General features: G+C 40.4%; 1 protein-coding gene across 9 annotated transcripts in view; it reads right to left on the bottom strand.

Moving 5' to 3' along the window:
• Positions 1-2,266: 2,266 nt before the first annotated feature.
• Positions 2,267-16,318, bottom strand: part of synrg (synergin, gamma) — a 98,970-nt gene continuing 84,918 nt past the window's right edge. For 6 of the 9 annotated variants that reach the window (XM_069910426.1, XM_069910428.1, XM_069910434.1 and 3 more), the window contains 2 exons: positions 15,943-15,975; positions 2,267-7,890 (listed from right to left, as the gene is read on the bottom strand). In XM_069910426.1, the coding sequence (XP_069766527.1) occupies positions 7,759-7,890; positions 15,943-15,975 (165 nt within the window). In that variant the 3' untranslated portion in view covers positions 2,267-7,758. The remainder of the gene's footprint in view (positions 7,891-15,942; positions 15,976-16,318) is intronic. The other 3 variants (XM_069910427.1, XM_069910435.1, XM_069910430.1) reach the window with 2 other exon arrangements.

The raw sequence follows: 16,318 nt of genomic DNA, 5'->3' as shown, positions 1-16,318 counted from the left end.
TCGTTCACATTCTCACTGCCCGAGGGAAGAAGCTGTACCTCAGCCTGGTGGTGCTGGCTCTGATCCTCCTGTATCTTTTCCCTGATGGGAGCTGCTTCCCAGAGATACTCCTGCATCTCTTCCCAGGCGGCCTGAAAGAGCCCTTTGGGGCCATGGTCACCGTCCTGTAGGTCATCTCCTCGGCTTCTCCTTCCAAACAGGGTGTGGTCTCCCTGTTTTCTGGTGCCCTGCACAATTTTTAATGTAATATTTTATTCTTATTTATTTTAATTTAAAACATTTATTTATGAGCTTTTTTTTGCCGGTTGCTTGCATTCCAGATACAAGGGGTTTTACAACACCCAACCCCAACCAACCAATTTTCCCCTGCAACCGCGTCTGCCTGTCCCGCATCGGACTTGTCAGCCACCAACGAGCTTGCAGCTGACGTGGACATTTACCCCCTCCATAAATCTTCATCCGCGAAGCCAAGCCAAAGAATCCCAACATCTTGAACCAAATCCTATGCTTTTTAAATTTAAATTGGGGCTCCTAAAATCTTCTTAGTGAGCGAGTAGGGTGGCTGCCTGATACATAATAGGTTTGTCATGACTGATAGTCTTCTCAGATGAAAGGCAAGGCTTCTAAGGAACCCAGAAGAGTACGGCCCAGTTGGGATTCTACCTTTCTCCCCATGCTTATCTGCTGCTTCCCTGCTCGCCTTGTCCGACTGCTGGTGGAACAGAGATCATCAATCGTCTATATCTGTAAACTGTGGACATGTCACCTAAACAGACTTGGAAATCCCTATTCAATGGAGACCCAAAAATATTAATGCTCAGAAACTACTGAAATTCTATGTCAAATGGCTGAAAACAAAATCACCCAACATCTGGGATTAATTTGTTATGGAATATTTTGAAAACTTGTCCTAGAAAGGTTAACCTGGTTGAGGAACTGCATACCTGAATTAGGACAAGTCCCACCGTATATTCTCATCAGGTTTCTAAAGGTTTTTCCATTGTTTGTTAATAGTGAGTGGTCATATGTTGGCTGAATCAGGGCTCAGAAAAACTGCTTAGTGTTTTCAGGGATACGGCACAATACAGCCTTTGTGGTCCAGGCCATCCAAATACACCCATGTGACCAATGAACTGTACATCTTTGGATCATAGGTGGAAACCCACTCCGTCACGGGAAGAATGTGCAAACTCCTTACAGGACAGGGGTTTGTCCACACCCGGGTCACTGGAGCTTTAAATAGTGTGGTGCTAACCGCTGGTCTATCCATGCCTGCCCAGTACTCATGTGCTTTTGTAACCTCCTCCACAAGCAGCAATGGATAAAACCCAGTGCCACTGCATTTACACTCAGTTGTGCAGGGCACCAACCACGCATATGTGCTAAACAAAAAACACAATTTCAAAATATTAATCAAAATATTTACAAGTCTATCTTTGTTTTAACTGGCGCATTAATTATGAAGATCAAAATCCAGTTAGCATTCCAGCGGAGTCCCTGTATCATTAAATCACCAGTTTCCTCACTACTTGGAAAGCAGTGAAAGAATTCATTGTAACCCAGTCATATTGGGTTCTTATGTACTGTTTCTGTGTAATCAACTTGTCCCAAAGGGTTTGATTTCAATGTATTAGGTTTTAACTGTTTGTTTAAACTCTCACTCCAGATTAAAACACACGTTGTGAAATCATTCCCAACAACTGCTGTACAAGAGTCTTCATTTGTATCCCGAGGTATTTCACAGGTATTACACCAAATACTGAATTGCACTAGGACAAAGAGCTTGGTCAAATGAACAATTAAGCATGGTCTTAGGTGAGGCAGTACCCGGAAAGTCAATGGTTGAGCAAGTAAATCGCAATGGGATATTTGTAAGATCTGTCTGGAAACATGCAATATGAATATCCCAACGGGTCTGGTCTGCCCCCTAATTCAAATGTGCAAACCTTCATCGTGAATACTGGAGTACATTTCAAATGCCTGCTTTTTGGTTATACTCTACCTTGAGGAAACGTAATATATCTTTACCTCCTATGGATGCTGTGAGACCGGCTGAATTCCTCAGTGTCACAGTGTCTGCAAACTTTCATGTTTCACTCCATCTGCTTGGTAACATTGATAATTTCCAGTTGACTTAATAAAAAATAACTATCTTTAGACTATCGAAATGTTTAAAAAAAGACAAATGCTGTGTGTCTGCATTGAAACTTGATATAACTTTTCCCGTACCACAAATAGACAAATAAAATAATTAAAATCAGTCAGATTGGACATGAAGAGCAATTGTTTAATGCAATGTCAGAAATTTCAGATTGCCATTTAATTTCCATTAGACAGCAGGACAACCAAAATTTTTTGTTCATAGACAAAAGACCAAACATCAAACAGAAGCTGTGTCGAACACTTCAAATGCTTCAATGCAACTTCCACGGTGACACTGGACTCTAGGATTAAGTTCTGAAATTATTATATCTTATTAGTCTCTCCAAGTTGTTCCATCAACAATAGTTTAACTATCTTTTCCGACAGTAGACACACTAATCAGGGTTGACAGTAGACAGTAAAAATTATTTACACATTTCAATTAATTAGCATAGTGGTTTGTCTCTCTCTCTCTCTCTCTCCTCTCCCCCTCCCCTCCCACACACACATGCAAAAATGTTACAGGTATCATAATGTGACTGGCTGTAGCTGATCAAACTTAAGAGCTGTTTGACCAGGAAGTACAAAGAGGGTAGAAATATTTCCATCAAATCCAAATGTTAGAAATGAGAAAATACTGATCTTCAGTCCACGTTCCATAAAATATCTGAATTACAAAAGAGCAACTCTTACCAGTGGGTTCAGTTTACAAGCAAACCATCCCAACCTTTGTCACATGGTTCAAATTGAAGCCTTTTGAATGCATTATTCCCTCTTTGGGTTTGGTTCAAGGGAGCTGTTCATCCAGCTGATAAAAACTAAAGATATAAATGACATCAATTGTAAAAGGCTGAATTGGCGAGTAGGCGAGTGACCGCCTTGTTCAATAACATCGCCAAAGTCATCACATTCCGCCAGAGAGAATGCAAATGCGCATCACTACAAAACATTGTCACGTCAAATGGCTGGGGGTCCACTCAGCAAAGTAGAACCTTCTGTTCATCAGCTTGTGAGCCCACAAGGTTTGAGAGCAATTTCATACGCTACCACTTCCCAACTGGTGGAATGTGTAAACTGGTTACCAATTCAAGTAATAAAAAAAACACAAGTCCATCACACTGGATTTGACAATTATATTTTCTGCTTTGCATGTCCCACTTGTTTGCTGTTCCCACCTTTGGTACCAGATGCATAAATATCAAAAGTACAAGGACTCACGAAAAGTCTAATCAGGAAAAAGCGTAATCATACAGAATTTGACTGAAGTGCTACATGAGAACTTTCACATGAAAAGAAGGTAGAGTTGGGAAGGGAGGCCTCAAGTACCTCATTGGTGTAAAGGGATAGCTGCTTAGATGCAGAATCAATGTGGATTGCAAGATTTCGCGACGATTGGTTCTAGAATCATTGCATAAAATAACATTAACTGGACTGAAGGGCTTTGGAAAAAGGGATGCCAGGATAGCGTGGTGAAAAATGTTTTCCATGTTGACAGCTAGCTTGCATAAAGCACCTACAACATCTCCAGCTTTGGTCACTGACAAAATAAGCTTTGAAGAGTCTACAAAGAGCAACTTAGCTCGTGTTCAAGATGGATTTGAGAGATGATGATTAGTTGTCTAGACCTGCCGTTCTCAACACTTTTTCGGCTACAGCCCCCTTTGGACACTGCTCAAGCTTTGTGGGCCCCCTTCCCTGTGAAGCAGTCAAGTTTTTTTCCGTACTTCCCCATACGACTAAATTTAAAAAAAAAGGAATCAACAGGCATTTCAGCCCACAGACCCATGCCGCCCAATTTACACCCCATTAACCCTCAGAACGTTTCGAATGGTGAAAGGAAAGTGGAGCCCCCGGGGAAAACCCATGTAGACACGGGGAGAGTGTACCAACTCCTTACAGAGAGCGAGGGATTCAAACCCCAGTCCCAATCAATGGCACTGTAAAGGCGTTGCACTAACCGCTCCGCCAACTGTGCCGCCCACACCAACCGTACTGTTTATGTTACGTGAGGTGAAAAGAGAACAAGGCTTTTACTTCATTGTGCTGTGGTTCCCAGGGAGGTTGTAGGGACCCTGTTGAGAATAGATGGCCTAGACTAATAGTATAATGTAAACAGGTGATCATTTATTTAAGGCTAAATCAGTCTAAGAATGAGTTAAATAACATTCATCTAAACAGATGCTTCACGATGGATATAAAAATAAATTCTACAGATGAAGATGAATATATTCAAAGTCTGACAATGCAAACAGTTCTTAAGATCTATTCTTTGGTCCAAGATCATCCCTGATGCACCATTTTTGCACGAACTCTACCACAACATTCCCTCCACAATGCCATCATCTCCCCCTACATTCTACCACCCACCTACATACCAGGAGGAAGCTACAGTGGGCCATTTAACCTATCACTGGCATTAATTGCACATCCATTATTGCACTGCAAGAAAGATAAAGTAATGGAGTTCAAAATTGTAGTTTCCGCTTGAAAGTTGAAAATTGCCCTTGTGAACCATAATTTTTTTAAATAACTGATTTGGAAATCCGAGAGGTTTTATGGGACAGGCTCTTTCTGAGAAACTGAGATAGGCCCAGATAGATTACAATAGTATTTTCTGATCGTATAAAATCAAGAGTTACTTCTCTGTGTCTAATTTCAAAGTTACTGACATTTTGGAAAAGCAAATGAAATGGAAGAAATAAACAATAGAAATTTAGTTTCTGCATCCAAATCCTGCAGTAAAAAGTGAGCACTAATGTTTTAAACCCTGAATTTAAAAAAAAATTGAAAGTGGGGCTCAATCCATGGGGAATAAACAAGGATTTCTGACAAATTATTTGAAGCATAGTCTTTAATGCTCGAATGATAAGTCCACAACACCTGCTGCACGGGAATGGCTGCCGCACATTCCGGTACGATTCGCCAGGTTTCTACAGCAACTGGAGTGTAACCTTGGATACAGTAACCTAGGACACTGGAATTTTGGCAATGAAAAGGAATCCAATCTGATGTTAACTCCGGGACTGAGTCACTATAGAAAAAGGACACTGCCAATAGGAGATTTACACTTAATTCTTCATCTATTACTTTTTACACTATAAAAACAACAAAAAAAATGCTGTTGGCTCTTTCAACAACATCGATTGACAAATATTATCATCATCAAGAATTCTTCATTAAAATTGTAATTTAAAAGCCATTCCAAATTAAAATTCTTATTGATTAATATTTTATAAGGAATGTATGATCATGTCCATTTCATCTTTCAAAGGCCCTAACAGGAACAGGCTTAAAGCGGGGCGCACGATCACGACGGCAGCATTTTCGGTGATGGGCTCAACACTTTAATCACATTCCTAATTTTTTCCCCCCAACTTTGAATGGTTCACAGTTAAAAACAGGAAGACAAAAGGCAGTCAAATAAAACTAATTCAGGCAGAGTCGGTCAAAGCCATAACCACACGTTAGCATCACTCAAAAAACTTGTCAACGCTGGTAAAAAGGAATGTAGAAAGTGCATCAGCAGTTCATTTCTTCACAATTATAGCCTAATCACACAAAATACCCTTCACTAGGCATCAAAAAATTTGTCCGGTGCCTTTGCAGAACCAAACAAAGTTTGGATCATCCTTCAGATAGTTCACACAATTCAAATACTGCTCAGACTAACTTTTCTAATGGTTAAGGTTATTTTTGAAATACTTCACGTGTAATCTTTCACATCAAAGCCAAGGTTTACAGTTCACAAGGTCACAGCTGAATCTCTGAAACGTTAAAAGGACACAATCGTGGAGAGTATTTTTGTAATCGTCTCAGATCTGATTCATTGCCATTTCACTACATCCTATTCTGATAAATGTTCAAAGTGCTCCATTGCTGTTCTTCCAGCAACAATTCAAATATTTCTTGAAATAGCTTATTATGAAACAGAAAGTCTGCTGGATAAATTTAAACCAGAAGAGAATGCACAAGAAAAAAAAAATCCATTCCAAAAAAAAGCTCGGCAAAATCAAATACTGAAATAGATTACTCCAATTAAAATTCACATTTAAATCACCAAGTTTCAATTCACCAGAGGAAGTATCACGGGCCTCACGACTGCAAAACTTCCCATTTCAGTAATGGAGAGCATACCACTCAAGCCTCCTTTCCCCAAACCCATTTGCACAAATAAATTGCAGCCTGCTCACATCAGCTCAAAAACACACGAGCTGTGCAAGATCTGCATGGGTGGGAAGTGGGTGAGGGCCGAAGCGGTGGATGGAGGATGGGGAAGGAGGCAGACTATTATCGAGAGGCGTTATAATACGCTGAAATACAAATCCTTAGACCTGGCAATACGAAACCTGTAAAAATACAAATTGCACACCATTAAAGAACATGGAACTCGCCCCAAGAAATTGGGATGGTTTTTTATAGGACACTTTCAAACATTTAATTTATACAATTCAGACAAACTCACTAAAAGCAGAAACGGGTACTTCAATTTCTTTTTGAATATTTATAACTTCTTTCCGCAATATTTTCTAAATTAACAAAAAACTTTCTGAAGCACGCTTTGAGGAAATGCGACAAAAAAATGCCTTGACTGAGATAACTCGATACATTGAGGCTAATTTTACCTTGGGGTATGGTGTAAGAAGATCAATACTGATTCAGCTGGCTATTTCTATTTTCACTGAGGTCACATATGATAATGGTGCAGCAAACACGGGTGTGATGGTGCCCGTTTTACATAGTTTCCCCTGTAAAGACACTTTATGAGTGCTGGGGGCATAACACGCATGTATTTCTAATCTGAATCTGAGGCTAGATGGGGTGGTCCAAAATGGCTTTCGGTTGACACTCTGGAGGAGAAATTAAGTGCTCACAATCTCACTATGTATGATGAAGGTGTACTCAACAAACACACACACACACACACCAAAAAAAAGGTCAGAATCTTTCTCATAGCTTTCACATTTTTAAGATCATTTGTCCCCTTAGATTCCGTAAATCTTTTAAGTTTAATGTCCACTCTGCCGTGCACTGCCTGGGCTTCGGGGATAGTGATGTGGGGATCGAGACAAAAATTCTGATCCTAAAATTAGGATAATTCTACATCCATTGCTGTGCAGTCTTCTTCAACCATCATAATTCATGTCACCCAGAACCCAGGCAGAGAACTAAAGGACAGAAAGCAATATAATTATTCATTTGACTCAGATAGTTAAATAATTTAAAATAATGATTTTTAGTATTCTTTCCAATAATTAAAAAAAACCAATGAATTAACAGTTCATAATAAGACTCCCCATTTAAAAATATTAACATCTAAACTAAGGCTGAATGCAGCAGGAACCTTTGGATTTCAAGTAATGAGCAACAAGTAGGTTAAGAATGTCCCTGTTTCGGTTCAAAGTGCTGCTCTGTAAGTTTTGGAAGGAGACATTATGCAATCTTGCTTTGCAGACAGGAACTCATGTAAATAACTGATTAAATATACTTAAAAAAATAAAAGTTGCACATTGATCTTCTTTACAGGCTACCCTGTATTATCCACTGATTTGTGTAAAATGTCAATGAGGTGCAGGAAGCAGACAAGTTTAACAGCATCCAGTTCCTAAGGAAAATGTGTCAGAGCAGGTCTGGTAGGATGAGGCCTGGTGGCTTAGGCTCCACACAATTAATCCAGAAATTGGCACAGCTCGCATGATATTGGTGACCCCCATAAGATAACTTAAAGTTGTCACTCTCTGAATTAAAGGCCTAGAAAAGAATGATAAGAATATAGGTTAAACACAACCAGATTAAAACTGAAGTGATTGTTAACATACATTAATGTCCACATGCACATTTGGGATCAGAGGTAGTTACTGTATGTACATGTAGAAGGACTGGCATTAAAGCCACAGGGTTACTAACATATTTATGGCTCAAATTTCCCCATGTCCATTTATTGACAGTAGTTACAGTGCCAGCGACCTGGGTTCAAATCCCACCCTTCAAAATATACTGGGGGTTGTAGGCCAAACGGGTGTAATTGGGCAGCATGGGCCTAAAAGGCCTGTTACAGTGCTGTACGTCTAAATTTAAATTTAATTTAAATTGAAGTAAGGAGCTGGCAAAGCAACATTAAGTCAGTAAACTCAGGGTTGAATGTGATGTCAAGTACGTACACTGATCATCAATTCAACTTTGAACCGTGCATAGGCTATGCTATCTTTTCAGCATGTGATGTTGGCTTTACTTCACTGGGTTCGTATTGCGATCAAAATCTCATTTCCCAACTTCTCGTGGGCTTGAAAGAAGATGGACAAAAGCAGGAGAAGGGACTTGAAATAAGCACCAGAAATCAGGAGGGTACAATCTGCACGAGGATATTTATTTAACGTTGATCCTTATTTTATTAGGATTTGAAAAGGGAAGAGGGACATCATTTTCAGAAAGAGGATGGAACAAGCTGCCACAGGAGATGGCGGTGGGTACAATTGTAACGTTTAGAAGACATTTAGACAGGTACAGAGATAGGATAGGTGCAGAGGGATATGGATACGGGTCGAGTATGGAGAGGCAACTTGATCAGTGTGGACAAATGGGGCTGAAGGGCCTGTTGCCATGACCTCATGACTTATTGAAAGGTTACAGCTTTTTACTTGGGGAGATGGGGAAGAGGTGAGTAATTTGTTGTAAGTTGTAACTATACATAAATATATACAGTAAAATGTGTATGAAAAGTCAATGAAGAATGCATATTATGTATTATGAACTACTCACAAAATACGGGAATTTTGAAATCAAATTTTCTTGAGTTAAAAGTTATTCTTACAAGAATAAAAGTAGACTTGAAATCTATTTAAATGACATGCCAAATTCTCAGAGGTTATAGTGCTTGAATCAGCATGCCACATTTAAAACTAGTAGAAACCAAAAATAATCTGTAATTATTTTCTCTGATGCATTTATTTCTACTTGTAATTTGATTGGTCAGTTGATTAAGGATGACCATATTTGAACCATTATTAATTAGAATTTTTCCACAAGGTATTCCTTAAGCAATAGTTCCAGAATGTACACAATATTTGTCAGACTTCACTCAAAAATTTAGTGCCTAATTTACCACACAAGGCACTGGGTGGGGGGGGGGGGGGGGTGAATGTACTTGATCTATGAAGCCTCAGGCAACTAGAATTGTAGTCTAAACTGTTTTAGCATTAGGAAAGCTGTACCCTGAGAAGTTGAGAAGTGAAGCTTATTTAAGCTTACAGACTGAAAGAGTGAAACTCGAAAGTTGGCAGACATCGTGATTGAAGTAAAAACTCAAAGCTGGAGAGACTCAGAAGGTCAAACAGTGCACCTTATGTAGCAAAGATAAAGAGTACTAGTATATCTGGCCCTGGATTGTCTGAGATTTTCAAGTAATGCTCACCTTTTAAAGCAGCTGCCTCCTCCAACCAAAGCCCAATAAAAATGCGCATGGAAGAATGAATTATTCTGCACTGAAATTAGTTCCATGAACTCTATCTAACAAGAGCAGGGAACAAATGAGGCTTCAAAGATCAAATTTGAGTATTGGCAGAGTGTAAATGTAAACTATAGGTCAGAATTGCATTAAAATATGAAAGGATAAATAAATGATTTGAACTCCAGGTTAAAATTTGCAGTGGACAGAATTTGACAGATGTTAATGCTGCAAATTAATTTCATTAACCTCAGTGGGATGAAGGTATGGAATAATACATGTCACGTGCATCACACAGTCAACCTCTATTTGGCAGGCACAAATCCCTCACCTGATTCCTGTGCTTTTCTCATGAGCAAATACGATAGATTGATCAAAGCAGTTTATTTAAGGAAAAGTCAAGTAGAGAGCAGCATGTGAGGAGGGGTGTTAATGAAAAAGAGTTAAGAGTTAAAAAACCCGATCGAGTGATATTGTTGACAAAAATTACTCTGGGAGAACATCTGGCTAATGTAAATGGCATCTCATTTGGTAAAATGAGGGATTTAAATATGTCATAATGTGAATGCATTTAGCATATTAATTCAATTCTGAATCAACATTTGTTATGAATCCAGGTAAACAAAAGGAGAAATAGGATAGGGCCATGGTGTGGAATATCCCGTGCTAATTAACAATAAATTGTGCTAAAGTGCAGCTCAAAACAACAAGTTCATCAGGCATTCTTCATAAGGAAAAGTGAGGTGTAAATACATAGTCTGACAGTAGAATATACCCCAAATTAATTACTCATTCACACTTTCCTTGAAGCCTCATTCAGGGAGGCATGGTTGGTGTAGCGATTAGCGCCATGCACTTACAGTGCCAGCGATCGGGACTCTGTCTGTGAGGAGTTTGTACGTTCTCCCCGTGTCTGCTCTGGTCTCCTCCCACTGATTAAAATGTACTGGGAGTGTAAGTTAATTGGGTATAAATTGGGCAGCATGGACTTGTGGGCCGAAAAGGCATGTTACCGTGCTGTATGTCTAAATTTAAATTCAAAACAAGCTACAGAGAAGAAAAGTAAAACATGAAAGTCTGCAGACACTGTGGTTGAAGTCGAAACACAATGCTAGAGAAACTCAGCAGGTCAAACAGGGTACTTTATATAGCAAAGATAATAATATCCTGTTGAAGGGCTCAATCCCAAGTCGTTGGTTATGTGACTTTATTTTTGATGCATGAAGAACCCTGCTTGACTCGCTGAGTTTCTCCAGCATTGTGTTTTTACTACATAGAACGTAGATCGGTACAGCAAGGAAAACAGGCCCTTCGGCCCACATATCTATGTTGTACATGATGCCCAAATTAAGCTAAATCTCTGCTGTTTGCACATGATACATATGCCCCATTCCCCTGCATATTCATGTGTCAATCTTGAAGCCTGTTAAACATTATCACTGTATCTGCTTCCACCACTATTTCTGGTAGCCCATTCCAGGCGCCTAGCATTGTTGAATAAAAACCATGTTTCTGCACATCTCCCTAAACTAACCTCCCTTCCCAAAAGATTCTGACCGTCTACTCCACCTATGCCTCTCATAGTATGATCAACTTCTATCAGGTCTCTCCTGAGTCTCCAACATCAGGTTTATCTAATCTCTCCTCTTTGCACCCTCTAACCTAGGCAACATTCCTAGTAAATCTCTTCTGAACCTTTCCAAGTCTCCACACCCTTCCTGTAATGGGGAGTGCAGCCTAACCAAAGTCTTCTATAGTTGAAACACGACTTCTTTACTTTTACATTCAATGTCCTGTCCAAACATTCATCAAGCCTTCTTTACCAACCTGTCTACTTGTGTGGCCACTTTCAGCTATGGATCTGAACCTCCAAATTCCTCTGCATATCAATGCTTTTAAAAGTCTGGTCATTAACTGTATACATCATCCTTACGATCGACCTCTGGAAGTGCGAAACCTCACACTCACCCAGATTAAACTGCCATTTTTCTGTCTCTATCTGTAACTTTTATATTCTACTTTGCCCACAATTCCACCATATTTCAAATTTATTGTCAGACATGATATCACATCCAACCCAGAGATTCTTCTTCCTGCAGGCAAGGATTATTACCTGCTGGTTGTCAATCTACACATGTAAACAAAGTAATGCAAATAAACTGCAATGCAGAGAGGAAAAAAATATGAAGTGCAAAAGTCGGAGTCCCTGAATGAGTTTTTTGTTGAAAAGTCTGATGGTGGAGGGGTAGATGCTGTACCTGAACCTGGTGTTATGAATCTTGTGGCACCTGTACCTCTTTCCTGATGGTGGGTGGAGTGGATCCTTGATGATTACTGCTGCTCTCCAATGGCAGGGTTCCCTGTAGAAGGTCTTTGCATAACTTGTGAATTTACTAACCCATCTACTTTTTCTTCCAAGTCATTTAAATTTATCGCAAACAATAGGGATCCCAACACCGATCCAATGTGACCACCACTAATCATGGGCTTCCAGCCAGAATAACACACTTCTACTGTTTTTGTTAAACAGAACAACAGAGTCCTGAAAACGCTACTTCTTTCCGCAACAAGATGAAGAGTTCCTCAACACCTTCTTTCCGCAGCAAGATGAAGAGTTCCTCAACACCTTCTTTCCGCAGCAAGATGAAGAGTTCCTCAACACCTACTTTCCACTCAAGGTGAAGAGTTCCTCAACACCTTTCCGCAGCAAGATGAAGAGTTCCTAAGAGTTCCTCAACACCTTCTTTCCGCAGCAAGATGAAGAGTTCCTAAGAGTTCCTCAACACCTACTTTCCACTCAAGGTGAAGAGTTCCTCAACACCTTCTTTCCGCAGCAAGATGAAGAGTTCCTAAGAGTTCCTCAACACCTACTTTCCACTCAAGGTGAAGAGTTCCTCAACACCTTTCCGCAGCAAGATGAAGAGTTCCTAAGAGTTCCTCAACACCTTCTTTCCGCAGCAAGATGAAGAGTTCCTAAGAGTTCCTCAACACCTTCTTTCCGCAGCAAGATGAAGAGTTCCTCAACACCTACTTTCCACTCAAGATGAAGAGTTCCTCAACACCTTCTTTCCGCAGCAAGATGAAGAGTTCCTCAACACCACCTTTCCGCAGCAAGATGAAGAGTTCCTCAACACTGTCTTTCTGCAGCAAGATGAAGATAAAGAGTTCCTCAACACCTTCTTTCCACAGCAAGATGAAGAGTTCCTCAACACCTACTTTCCACTCAAGATGAAGAGTTCCTCAACACTTTCTTTCCGCAGCAAGATGAAGAGTTCCTCCACACCACCTTTCCGCAGCAAGATGAAGAGTTCCTCAACACCTTCTTTCCACAGCAAGATGAAGAGTTCCTCAACACCTACTTTCCACTCAAGATGAAGAGTTCAACACCTTCTTTCCGCAGCAAGATGAAGAGTTCCTCCACACCACCTTTCCGCAGCAAGATGAAGAGTTCCTCAACACCTTCTTTCCACAGCAAGATGAAGAGTTCCTCAACACCTACTTTCCACTCAAGATGAAGAGTTCAACACCTTCTTTCCGCAGCAAGATGAAGAGTTCCTCCACACCACCTTTCCGCAGCAAGATGAAGAGTTCCTCAACACCTTCTTTCCGCAGCAAGATGAAGAGTTCCTCAATACCTACTTCCCACTCAAGATGAAGATCTCAACACCTACTTCCCACTCAAGATGAAGAGTTCCTCAATACCTTCTTTCTGCAGCAAGATGAAGAGTTCAACACCTTTCCGCAGCAAGATGGAGTTCATCAACACCTACTTCCCACTCAAGATGAAGAGTTCCTTAACACCTACTTTCCATTTTGAAAATTCTCTTGAGGTTTCACAATTCTACACAGAAGAAATTACAACTAATTTTCTACATAATTATCTGCAATCATTCTTTAAATCCAATGCATTGTTCCATTTCCATTCGAAAGGTTAACTATGGATTCTTGCTGCAATCTGTTAATTAATACTTTGACAATTACAGTGTAATTTGAATTCAGGCGCATTGATGAACTCAAGGGCTATAATTTTAAGGCTTTTCAAGAGAAATATTCTACCATTCTGATATGTCTTTGTAGTTCCAGTATCTTAATATGCCGTGGAATGGTGTATCATCGCGCAAAATCCAACATGCCCTGTCCATTCTGTCCCCTCATTAAAGAACGCTTCTAACAACAGCTGTGTGCTTCTACATAACCGAGAAAACCTGCTTGTGTTCTCAGCTGGCCGTGCATTCTTCCATCTGAAATTTCACTAAATGGTCAGAAGCAAATATTTTTGCTGCACCACTCTCAAGTTGAAACAGCAGCGGTTTCCACCATGCACACATTGTGCTAATAAGTGGTCATTCTGCCTCGCCCTCAGGAAAAAGAATCTGATGTCATAAATTTGGACTTTGAATCTTGGACCTTCCTAGTCTGGATTGCCCATGGCTTGACGCATTCCCCTGTGGATTAGCAGGACAAAACTACTGACACCAACATTATAAATTAATAATATTGGTTGATAAGTGTTGTGAACACATCAATTAGTCTGTTGCTTGCACAGTAAGAAATACTGGCCTTCCTGGATGAGTAGCAAGCATTAAATTGAAGGCAACTGATGACGTTTGATGTGTGAATTAGTCATGAATTTGTCGTATAGACAAATCCAGTGTCGGCACCTCTGACACAAGTGACAGGAGTGGCCCCAGTACTCCAATCCATTGTGCATGCGCCAGCCGGCACTAGCGTGTGCGCGCAAGAAGAAACTTGGCTGCACATGGCATATGGACCACGGGACTCCGCATTAACATGGTAAGTGACCCCTTTCTGCCCCCCCCCCCGAGCGAGTTTTCGAGCGTCAGATTGCTCCCCTCCCGCAGGTACCATAATGCCCCCCCCCCCCCCCCCCCCCCACTAAGACTTGTTCTGGCACCGACCCTGGAGAAATGTGAAAAAAAATGGATGGCATTAACACCAATGGCTCTGGTTTCCGTTGAACTTTCCCCCATCTTCTTTCTCCTGTCTCTTTTCCTCCAACTCTATCTCTCTCTCTCTTTTCACAAAACCAAAATCAATTTTCACCGTTCCTCTTATCATATCCAATTAAACACCTTTTGTGAGTTGATCTGTACTCCCCCTCACATTCTTCCCCCACCCTTTAATTCAGCTGCTTCTCTATTTTCTCTTATACTTTGAGGAAATGCTAAGGTCCGAAATGTCTGTTCAGTCTCTGAGATGGAGAACTTCGGATAGAGAGTGATGAAGTACCTTCTTGACTGAGATAAGAGCGTCAGGCGTTACGGGGTCAGACAGGAAAACAGAGTTGAGACCACATATCAAAGATGACGGAATATACACAAGGGTCCATATGACTACATCTCCTCTTATTTCTTCTTCTTATCCACCAGGATTCACTGCTTAACTCCCAGGTCAGGCTGAATGTACCTGACAGCCCCTTGTCAACATCAACAAATGCATCACTGATTGATGAATGAAACTCCATCTTGAATCACAAGGATCAAATATTATTTTGATTCAGGTGATTGTGCATTTGCATGGCGAAAGGTAATCAGTCCTCTAAATTGTCTAATAAAGGGGTGGCATTGTTGGCGTGGCGGTTAGTGCCACGCTGTAATGGCGTCAGCGATGGGGACCAGGGTTTGAATTCTGCGCGGTCCGTAAGGAGTTTGCACGTACTCCCCCATGTCTGCATGGGTTTTCTCCAGGGGCTCCGGTTTCCTCCCACCGTTCAAAACATATCAGGAGTCTAGGTTAATTGGGTGTAAATTTGGCGGCATGGACTTCTGGGCCAAAATGGCCTGTTAATATTCTGTATGTCTAAATTTAAAAATGAATACAGTATAAAGCAGTTCTATTGTGACTAAAACAGACATTTATATGTTTAAACCTGTACATTTAGGTACAGAACTTGCATCGGAAGCAATGCCTTACTGCATCCAACAAATATGTTCTATCATTAAAATATATTGTATTTGTTAACTGCAAGAAATTTCATTGTTATTAGTAAAATGCATCATCTTTCATCAACATGCATGTTAAAACCACTCAGTTTTGATCCAGGCATCACCAAATTCCCCATGCAATCTAAAAAAGTACAATTGCAACACCATCAGGAAAAGAAACTCTTCAGCAGGTGAAAAGAGACGACAGATTTTAAACAATTTCAAATTAACTCAAGACCCAAAATGATCGTGCAAGGAATAAGATATCAAGGTTATCCCTGTAGCCAGTTCAAGAAGTCATTTTAATTTAGCCCAATTCCATAGCAACTTGTAGCCAGTTCAAGAAGTCATTTTAATTTAGCCCAATTCCATAGTAACTTGGAAGATGTAGATATAGCTTTTAGAAGGTCATACGTGTTTTGGGTGGTCCTCCACGTTTTCTTCGTTCTGGAACAAGTGAGATGTGAAGTCAGTGTACAGTTTAGTACTAATATGAGTGGAAATGATTTCTTTTTTAGAAAGTCAGCAAATAATCCTTTATTTATCCCCTCATACTGCTTCGTTTTATTATTTCACATTGGTTGAAAGGACTCAGTAGAGTAGTGTTCAGGTAAGAAATTTCATATGCTGGTTAGTGCCTCTTTGTAGGCAATCAAGCAACTTCTAAAAGTTTTAGGAATATGATTTAGTTCCCTCTGAGCCTTGTTACGCCCTTAGCCATCTGGTGGTGATGGACAGTGCATGACTGGGACAACTGAGGCGGTGATGCAAGGAGCTCCAATGCAGTCCA

This window comes from Narcine bancroftii, chromosome 14, assembly GCF_036971445.1.
Source record: "Narcine bancroftii isolate sNarBan1 chromosome 14, sNarBan1.hap1, whole genome shotgun sequence".
Classification (NCBI taxonomy): Eukaryota; Metazoa; Chordata; class Chondrichthyes; order Torpediniformes; family Narcinidae; genus Narcine; species Narcine bancroftii.
The sequence above is the reverse complement of the archived record's forward strand: the minus strand, read 5'-3'. Positions and strand labels throughout refer to the sequence as shown.